The sequence below is a fragment of the Zosterops lateralis genome (assembly GCF_965231275.1).
Source record: "Zosterops lateralis genome assembly, chromosome: 7".
Classification (NCBI taxonomy): Eukaryota; Metazoa; Chordata; class Aves; order Passeriformes; family Zosteropidae; genus Zosterops; species Zosterops lateralis.
Genome location: NC_139767.1, coordinates 11698535 through 11709084, shown reverse-complemented (window position 1 = coordinate 11709084; position 10550 = coordinate 11698535). Strand labels below are relative to the sequence as shown.

The 10550-nt window shown below is 38.8% G+C and overlaps 1 protein-coding gene across 1 annotated transcript; it reads right to left on the bottom strand.

The window, feature by feature from the left end:
- Window positions 1-704: 704 nt before the first annotated feature.
- Window positions 705-10415, bottom strand: STRADB (STE20 related adaptor beta). The gene is made up of 12 exons (XM_083865272.1): window positions 10335-10415; window positions 7728-7784; window positions 7312-7392; window positions 6856-6955; window positions 6117-6238; window positions 5544-5652; window positions 4968-5091; window positions 4359-4530; window positions 3842-3946; window positions 3406-3635; window positions 2792-2834; window positions 705-2344 (listed from the first exon to the last, which is right to left on the bottom strand). Exons 2-12 carry the CDS (start codon window positions 7737-7739, stop codon window positions 2192-2194), a joined length of 1251 nt encoding a protein of 416 aa, XP_083721398.1. The 5' UTR covers window positions 7740-7784; window positions 10335-10415; the 3' UTR covers window positions 705-2191.
- Between the last annotated feature and the right edge of the window lie 135 nt (window positions 10416-10550).

Here is a 10550-nt window from a genome sequence, read left to right as displayed (position 1 = left end):
GTTCTAAGAGTAAAGACTTGTGAGCTTTTAACTTTAAAAAATTCTATTTGATTTCCTTCTTATTCTATGTGATTTTCTTCTTAATGCCAATACAGAAATTGGAACAGTGTTTAGGAATGTTTTTAATTCTTTTCACAGAGAGGGCAGCAAAGTAACTCCACTGGAACACACAGTAGTTTAAATAGCTTTGTACTGACATTGTTATTAGTATCCAAATTCATTTTTATAGAGTCCATGACCCTTGTTGTAAGAGAAGCTTGAAAATACTAACAGTTAAGCTGCCTGAAATTTTCTACAGGTTTTAACAGTAGTAATATTTATTCAGAGGTCTGTAATTAAAATGTGTAGAACTTCATGTGTGTTCTCACTTATTTGATTTGGTTTTTCCATGTACTGTTAGTCAAAAGTTACTTGTAGATGCTGTCTAATGTATTTGACTTGCAAACAGTCCAAATCTGTAATGGTTAAGAATTAAGAACATGGGGTTCACATGAAAATAGTATCTTCTCCACAAGTACACAATTAAGTTATTAATTTTTAAAATCAGAATAATTTTCTAGTTTTGACAACTATTTCCTTACCTAATGATTGACATAAATATGATTTTTTTTTCTCCCTGTAGTAACAAGAAGTGTTAGAATGGCTGGACTGTTGGTGAAAACAGAAGTCCAAGAATTATAGATATAAATGGAGGCAGATAGGGAAAGTTTATTGACAGGTCTTTAATCTCAAGTTTCACATGTTAGGTTTAGAAATATAGAGCTCTTTTCACAGCATAATGAGTAGAATCAACTTTTTTGTTGATACTTTTATGTGGTCATTTAGAATTTTGTGTGTTTCTCAGGCTGGTATTTCAGTCATTTGGTCTTCAAGGTCTCGTAGCAAAGCTGCTGGCAATGCAGTGGTATTCTCAAAGTTGGCTACAGGCCTGCTCAGCTATGGAAGACTTGAAGACTTATGTGGAATGTTGTTTATGTTAAAAACTTAAAATATATCCATCCAGTATCTATTTATACTTTTTTACCACCATCTTGCTTACATCAGAAACGTACTAGTGGCATTGGGACACAACTTTTGCCACAACACGATGAGAATATCCAGGTTTTTCAAAGAAAAAAGCTGCTTTTGTTCAGTTTGAATTGCCTGGTGCAGTATGAGAGAGAAGAATTTACTGAATTGTAGGAAGACTGCTTTTCATCTGACTTAGAGCAGGTAAATTCACTAGGATACTAGGGGGGTCTTAGGTTCTTAGTATGGCAGAATTAATCCACAGGAATTTAACTGTGCCTTGTAGAAGAGGCTTGTTTGCCAGCAGCTGTGCTAGTGAAGCTTAATGTATGTTGCCTTTTCTTCTAAGAAAACAGTATTAAGTTCTGGTAAATTCTGGTGGTGAACAGGAATACAGTATAAATAAAAATATGTACAGTAACTTTAGATTATTTAATATGACTCTTCAAAATTAACCCGTACCTGCTGGAACTTGAGACATACTTTGCATAGTGATACATCCTCAGATTAACTGCTAAAATGACACAACAACAAACAGAGGTGCAGAAGTCCAGATCTGTACTAAGAATGTGAACAGATGCAAGAGCAGGAGTCCCACTTCCAAGCAGCTTAACTTCTTTGGGAAACACGCAGTATTGAAACTGCATGAAAAATGATGCATAGCTAACTTTTGGCAAATATGACAGCATGTCAAGTGAGAAAAATATCTTTTGAGAGAGAAACATTTATTTACATAAGCAACTAATCTGTGCAGTTTCACATTTCAACTTGGAAGTGGAGGATTTCTCCTTACTAAAATGATTTGTGTCATAATGAGAAGACAAATAGATGATGAGGTAAAATCAAAGACAAACCCCAGGCCTGAATTCAGAAAGGCATGTGGACTGCAGCACTAGGAGCTGATAATACAGTACATAGTAAGATTACAGCAGGGACTTTCTTGATAAGAAAGACTTTGAAAGAGAGAGGTGAGCATTCAGCCATTCTTTATACAGAGTTTTCCTTGCAGTCAGAGAATGAGGCACGCTGCATTTTGTGATGCCAAGAGGAAGTTAATGAATTATAGCCACTTCATGGCATTTCAAGTATACTTGGTCTAACTGTATTTTAACCATACAAAAGCAGCAAATACAAATCACATTTTCCTTCTCTGAAACACTGGAGAGGTATCATTGGTATTTATTTAGAATTCCCAGTCTGTATCATCTTGATTTGTAGCAATACGTCCAAGTTGAGTCCCAACTGCTGTTGAGGGCAGTGCCAAGAACTCTGATCTGTTATTTTGAATAGGAGGTGGTAATAGGGACAGTAATGAATTCTGTGTTTGTTCTTTTATCTAGAAAGAAAAAAAGTTAAAGCTGCACATTAAAGTCTCCATAACTTTGCAACTGACTTCATTAAAAGCATGTGAAATCAGAGCCATGTTCTTGCATTTTACAATACTGAAAGTAAAAGGATGAGAGGTTTTGCTTTCACCACTCTATTAGTCTTTCAAGACTAATGAAATCAGCTGTGCAGTTCTGCTTTAAATTAAGAATATTAACCATCTTTTAAATTAGTTAGGTTGCCTTTAGTTAAGTTAAATCAACTTAATCAATGGGAAAATTGATTAATCTTATGTGTCCTGTACTCTATCGATATAATTTTGTTAACAATTCTGAAGCAAGTATGCTCTTACAAGACACTTTCTGGCTCCAGGTAACTTCATTATTTTGTAATCTAGCTCTTTTTGTGGCTTATTTAGGTTATAGCTGTGTCATTTAATGAAATATAGTAAACTCACCTGTCTGAAGAACGTATGCGAAAGCAAACTGCTTGCTGATGGCCTGAATCATAAAATGAACAATATAATTATGTTTTGGAAAGTAAAGTACTGCATTTGGATAACAGGCCAGATTGACAAATAAATTTAAGCCCTGTGGGTTTTCATCCACAAGACAAATGTGAAGAATGAGAAAAGCAGCACACAATTCCTACATTCTATACCTCAATTTGTAGTGAAAGCACTACTGAAGAAATCTATTTTTAAATGCCTGTTCATGTTTCTGTTTAACAAGGAATTTAAGGCCTCAATTCAAAAGAGACATAGAACTGAAAACATATATTTCAGATTTCTGAGTTTTTTTTCTTGGACAAAGTATATGTTGGAAAGTTAATTTTACTTGTTAAAAAGCACATTCATATTACAAGAAATTCAGGGGTCAAATGACTTTAAAAGTTCAATTACTTTATCAGACAATTCTTAAAGTACAAATATAAGTGTACTCAAACATCTGCTACATCTGCTCTCAAATTCTGACTCTAACTGCATTCAACTGATTACTGTATCCTAACCCATGAGCTATGCTTGGTCTTAGATTGAAGTGACAAAAAAATTAGTTTTCACCAAAATGTTACCTTTTCTCAGGGTCCTGTTGCAAGCAAAGTTCTACCAAGTTGTGGAAAGCAGGTGAAAATGTTTTGGAAAAGGGCATTTGGAGTCTTTCACTGGTCATTGTGCGGGTCATGCTCTCACCAATTCCAGAATCAACACCTGATCGGGAATTCTTCATCCTGGATTCTCCTCGGGGAAAGGTATTTATATCCCAAGGACAGTGGGTGGGACCTTTCAGCTTTTGCAGCAGCATCTAGTAGGAAGGAACAGCAGTATGAAGTTCAAGAGCTATCCAGAACTCCAGGGATGGAAGGATTATTTGTTCTAGAAAGAGGCATGCATATTTGAAGTAACAAAAAAAAAGCCACTATTTCAGCAGCAATAGCACTGTTTTCTGTGAGTAAAACAAAACAAAATGCCCAGCACGTTTTTAACTAAAGATAACGTTTAGCATTGTACCTGAGTGCGAGGCATATCTTGAAATGGAACGTGTCCATTGGCTAATTCACATGCTGTAATTCCCACACTGTAAATGTCAGACTTCATGTTATAGCCACACAAATCCTGTGAGAGAAGGAAGACACTACTGATCACTGAGGCCATTGAGTGGTGCTGACAAGAATACAAATGTCTGCTTCAAAACAAGATTCTAATGCCCCATAACCTACACAGCATTGAAACAATTAAATTGTGAAACCTCAGACATTTTTCAGAAATCTGATGGCTGTACTAAGCACAAGTTTCAGGTTTTGCAGTAGTTTCCAGGAGGTTTGGGTATAGAGATTTAGTACAGCATTGCCTTACCAACAGCTTTAGAGCTGGTTCTCTCTAAAGAATTAAAAATTCAGTACATATATGTACTTTTAAAAGTTGTAGTTCAACGTCTTTCATTGCAATTCTACAAGCAGACTTAAGCTGGAAATTGAATACTGCCACTAACTTTGAATAGGAAAAATTATGTGTAAATTATACAAACCTGTCTCAATAGTTCAGGACTCAGCCAAGGAAGCACAGATGTACTAAACTGGGGGAAATCATACACCACCTTTGACTTCTGTCCATTGCTAACTAAACTGTAGAGGTTGTTTAGGCCAGAGAGAGAAACTAGCCCATCCTCTGAAATCAGAATGTGGCTAGCTTTAATATTCCTGTAACATAAAGTGGTAAATTTTAGTAGTAAGAATTATTCATAGAACTACTAGAACAGAAAGGCTTTCATATTTCATTCACTTACAGTGAGATGCTAGTGTGGAGTTCATCTCTCTAGTAAGAGAGATGATCAGGAAGAAAATGCCAGAAATTGGAGAAGGGCCCTTGTTCCCTACAAGGAGTATAAACTAAGGAAGCCCTTTCTATACCTCATGTTTTCTTCTGCTTCAAAGAGAAGACATATAATCCCTGTAACAATTGGTTTGAAGAAATGTACAAATACATTTCCTGTTAAGATTTTACAAACTTGGTTCTCCTGTATTATTGAAAAAACTGTTACTTGTGCACTGTCTGATATAAGAAGGTATATAGGAAAAGGAAGGAGACAATACTTAAGATACTATAATCTGGTTCTTACCTATTGACATTCTCCTACCTGTGAATATATCCATTCTGGTGCATGTAATTTAATCCTCTGATTGCACCAAACAGAATGTTCCCTATCAAAGCTTCACTCATTCCTTCAGGAAAGTAAGTCTTCAGCAGGTGTCTAGCTGAACCTGGAAGTGAAAAAAACCTAGCTAGGCCTAAGAAGTCTTGTTAAATCACTTGTCTATGCTTCTCTCACTGTATACTCTCATCAAGAGCAGCACTCTCATCTTTTTATTGACTGTTGCATTATTGCACGTATGTAACTGATGCCCCATGTCATGCTTCTGTTAACTGGAAGTCTGTGTCCAGCCTGTATTCAATGTAAATAGGTCTTCTGTTAGCAGAAGCTGTATAAAGTCAAATACATCTCCCCGTTACCATTCTTCACATGGTGGGTGCTAGGACTAAGTGGAATTTAATGCAGTTCAATTACCAGTTTTCATTGAGGAGGAAATCTTCTCTAAATAAACGGTTTGGGAGAGTCTATTTTTTCTACAAGACAGGAGATGATCAGAGAAACCTCTCATGGACCTCTATCAGCCCTTTTTCCTATTCCAAAACTGCCATTAACAGTTCTTACCGTAGGCCATGAATGGGGAGATGACCCAAAGCCAGCTTCCAGCAGTAAACACTGTCCAAAATGTCATTATGTTGGGATGCTGGAAAAAGTGCGATAAAACCACCTCATTCTGTGGAATTAAATGAAAGTGCATGTGTTAACCACAGAACAGCAGTGCTACCAAGAGCATTAACTACATCAGTAATCAGTAAAGAGAACTGTCTGTTTATACAAGACTGCAGGTGATGTGGAGAGGCTGAAACAGAAATGTAAATAGCTTGCCCATAATTGTATTTGTCTGAAGTAAATCTGGTTTGTTCATAGTCCAAATTTTTGGTGTTAAATAAGAGTACAGAACAGGTTTCAAATAAGTTGTACAATTACAGAAGTATTTCTAAAGCAATTGTCAGTTTCCATCTTCAGAAAGCAACTCTCAAATTTACACCTGCATTGTGTTTATTATATTCTACTCATTTGGAGGGAAAAACTTGACTGAAATGACCCAGTGCAAACAAAGGCTACCTTTGTTCAGTAATCTCATATGTATTCCTCACTATCTTCATCAGGCTTTGTGCAGAAATGCTGTTCCTTTACCTGTAAGGCTCTCAGGTGCTCTTCAGAGCAATTCTCAAGGTCTGTGATCCTTACAGCAACTTGCCTGTCTGTAGGTGTATGCCGTGCAAGGTAGACTGAAGTTAAATTGTTGAACCTCCTTCCTGAAACCAGAAATGGCTGCCTTAACATTGGAAAGCATAATAATCCATCACGTGGTTTCCTTCATATTTAGAGATCGTTTTCCAGTTTTAAAATTGCAATTGATAAGTGTGACCTTTTCCTTCAGAATGCCAAGACCTTAAGTAATTGCAGCAAAATATATGCAGCAAATTAGTTGAAGCATGGCTCTGCTATTTTGAGAACAAGTAAAAGTGTTTTAACATATGTCAGCATCAATTATACATTTAAATGAACAACACTTAGCATGCATATTCACATAAAGATATGCATGCATAGTAGGATCTAAGGCAGCCATCCTTAGAACAATCAACTTGTGTAGCCAAGTTATGAGACTTAAGGCTGTATTTATTGTCACATACCACATATTTTGAAAACTGACATGTATATGCACAAACATCAAGAGACAATTTCAAGTAATTGCTGATTTGTCTGGGATCTTGAAATAAGAGATTACTAAAATATAAGCAATGCTCTGCACTTTTCTCAACCGAAGAGGCACAAGAATAATCCTTCATTTTCCAAACTTAATATTTACTGCAGTTAGCAATAAACTATTGACAGGAAGGAGAAGAAATATTCTAAGGTCCATTTATGTTACCTATTTCCAGCTGGAGTTCATAATGAGAGACATTAGAAGAGCAAAATACCATTTCATTCTTTCCTGTAGATGGGGGAATCCAGGCTAGATCAGAATCAGCCTAACAGAGAGAAGAAACAGTTCTCAAAATGACTATGTAATTTTTAATAATTTGTATTTTTTGAATTCATGCAAAAATATTATTAATGCTGAAGCCCAGTACTCAAATGCAAACATTTAAGCTGGTACTTTTACCATGACTTAGTTTTATGAGTTAAAAGTTTTGTGTGTGTGTTTGTTTTCACACTGGCACAAGATTAACACTTAGATACCTATAGTCTCCTATGAAAGTTGGAAGCCCCAAAGTACTCTGTTTATTTTTGTTGTCAACATTTCAAGAAGTACTCCCTAATCAGGCTATTTTAATATGCACCAGCTTTTTATTTAACCTTGGGAGTTAAGAGTTTCTATTCTTACCAGGCATTCATGGATGCTGCTCTGAGATAGCTCTTCTGGTCTGATTGCTTCAACTGGTGTACGCAGAATACAGGAGCAGTCCTTGAGAACAGAAACAAGTGAATGTTGGTGGAGTTGCTGCAATTTATTAAATACGCCAGTGCAAAAACGTAAAAAAGTAGGCCTCATAACCTGCAGTTCAGAAAGTCTTCTGCTACAAGTCAATCAATCAAGGGGTTAAGAAACAGCATAACAAACACACATAGCAGACCTAGAGAGAAGAGACACTGAGGTCTCCTTCACCAAAACCTGACACAGTGAAGTTCAAACATCTCAGCACTGTGGAAATCCCCTCAAGCAAGACATTTCACCAGGGCTTTTCATATTATAGTTGGGTAACAAGGTACAACAGCCAAAATTTTTAAAGACAAACTTACCAAACAAGACATGGAACCGCTTTAGATCAGGGGAAAAGTCACACACACCCATTTATCCTAGAAAAAAAAAAAAAAAAAAGTAGCAAAGTAAGATGATACATAAACCTGGGATAAACTTCAATCTCCTTAATCAGAACTGTGAGGCATTCCTGTCAGCTATCAAACACAAAACCCCAGAACTCCAGCTCAGGGAAAGCCTGCTTCTATTTAAGTATCATATCAATTTCAAACTCCACACTGGAGACTACATGTCTACTCAAGTGCTGTTTTTTAATTTATGGGTTTAGAAATTTTATTGCCAGTTCTGAACAAACAATTTAATTGCAAGTTAACTGCACAAGTGCAAAAAGTAAAAAAGAACACTCATGAATCCCTGGCAGTTTGTAGGAAAAGAAATCATTGTCTGTTGTTTTAAAGGAGCACAGCTGTGCTAGGCAGATCTTGGCTTGGCTGTGTGCAGCTGAACTAGCTCACAAAAAAAAAGCAAGGCAGAAGCAATTGCACTTTACATTTCACAAGCGAGGGAAGAAATACTATTGTAAGGGATTTCAGTTAAAAAAAAAAGGGAAGCAACTCCCTCACAGATCAGAGTAGCCTCTCTGAATGTCCTCTAGCACACTTATGTCTGATGCTTTGAAAGCTTAGGCAGTGAGAGAGATGTCTAGTAAGTGTATCAAAGCTTCTCTAAGTACAGAATGGGACTATTTACCTTAGCTATAAGCAAGTCTTCAACAGTAGAATCATTAAGGTTGGAAAAGACCTCAAAGATCAGAGAGTCCAACCATTAACCTAACACTGCCAGGCCCACCATTAAACCATGTCCCTACACACCACATCTACACATTTTCTGAACACTACCAGGGATGGTGACTCCACCACTTCTCTGAGCAGCCTGTTCCAATGCTTGACAACCCTTTCAGTGAAGAAAATATACCTAACATCCAATCTAAACCTCCCTTGGTGCAACTTGAGGCCAGTTACTGTCATCCTATCTCTTGTTCTAGGGGAGAAGAGGCCAATTCTCACCTGACTATAACCTCTTTTTAGGTAATTGCAGAGTAGGAAGGTCCCTGTGAACCTCCTGTACTCCAGGCTAAACTCCTTCAGCCACTCCTTGTAATACTTGTGATCCAGACCTTTCACTACCTCCTTGCCCTTCTCTACACACCCTCCCGTGCCTCAATGTCCTTCTTCTTGTGTGGGGCTCAAAACTGAACCCAGTACTTGAGATGTGAACTGGCCTCACCAGTGCGTACAGAGGGACAGTGACTTCCCAGGTCCTGCTGGCCACACTATTGCTGATACAAACCAGGATGGCACTGGCCTTGGCCACCTGGGCACACTGCTGGCTCATGTTCAGCCAGCTGTTAGGGTGTTAGCCAGCAATCCCAGGTCCTTTTCTGATAGGCAACTTTCCAGCCACCATGAGGAATCCTATGTGGTGGCTGATAAAAAGTCAGCTACATGAAGTAGTTCCATGTTAATATGCAATTTTTGTATGAAAATGAGCTTATAAAAGCTAAAGTACTATACCAGAAACCAATAATTTTGTTTATTAAGGAGCTAAACTTGAGTATATCCCGCATTTAAATTATGTATCCTACTTAATCAAGGGAACACTCTTGAAAAGCTAACAAGCCCCCACCACTTCATTCACTGCCAAATATCCAAGCCATTCCAGTTACATTTTTACCCTGTAGATCTACTTAGAGATCTGCTGCAATTCCTTATTAGAGATACCAAATGGAGACAAAAGTCGATCCTTAGCAGGTACTGGGCAGCTTCAGAGGATCAGCAATTGACTTAAACAACTTCACTAAGGAAGTTTGTAGCAGAGTAGAAAAAAAAAAAAAAAAAAAAAAAAAAAAAAAAAAAAAAAAAAAAAGAATACAGGTGCTTTAAGATACTCCCCAGCATTGTAACGGCTACAGCATCCTTCTCCTACCTGGAAAGGAGATGTCTCATTCTGCTACACAAGACAATTTTTTCTGCTGTTTTTTTACAATACGAAACCACAGAAGCTAAGCTGAAGAACAGTCTTAATAACTATGATATACCAAAGTCAAATTATTGTAGACTTAGTTCAAAGATGTATAGCCAGCCAACAGAAACATCCGTGATGCACATTTATTCAAATAACACTACAATTTTAAGATTTTTAATTTTTTTCTTATGTAGCTTGACATTGTTTCCATTTTCCAATACGGCTTTGGATCATGTCCCCACATTTTCCCCTCTCTATTGCAGGCTGCTTTTTTTCTGTACTGTAGATAGTGTTGTACAGGTAAAATGATACACATTCCTCGCACTTTGGCCAAAGCTTCAGCCAGCGAACAGTGCAGGGCAGGAAAAAGCCACAGAAGCCTGTGCCTGTGAGCTAGAGGGGTGCGAAGGCTCCGGAGCCGAAGCCGCGGTACCGGGAACGCGCGTTACTGGGTCCTGCGGGCGCTGAGCCGCAGCTCCCACTTCAGCGTTCGCAGTGACTGAGGCAGCTCTGGGTCGTGTATCTCGAGTGAAACGATCCGTCCGTGACAAAGCACCGGAACGTGCGGAAGGACGCCCCGCAGGCTCCCCCGCAGTTCCTCACTCGCTCCGTGAAGTTCGTACCTCGCCTTCCTCGCTTGGGCCCCCGCCTCCCTCTGGCCTCCCGCGGCGGCCGGGACAGGGCTCCGCTCCCCGCAGCCGGCTCCGAGCTCGGTGTGCGCCGCTCCCTGTCCCCGGCCCGCCCGGCTTCCCCCGCAGCGGGGCAGAGGGCGCGGCCAGCACGGAGCCCCGGCGCAGCCGAGAAGCCTCAGAGGGCGGCAGCGCCCTTTCCTGCCCGCC

What these genes read in the sequence shown, in the direction of transcription:
- STRADB (XM_083865272.1), bottom strand. An exon ending in TGAACTCCAGCTGGAAATAG is followed by an intron (nt 6,239 to 6,855) that starts GTAACATAAATG and finishes TTCTGGTTTCAG; the next exon opens with GAAGGAGGTTCAACAATTTA. An exon ending in CGCATACGTTCTTCAGACAG is followed by an intron (nt 2,345 to 2,791) that starts GTGAGTTTACTA and finishes TTTTCTTTCTAG; the next exon opens with ATAAAAGAACAAACACAGAA.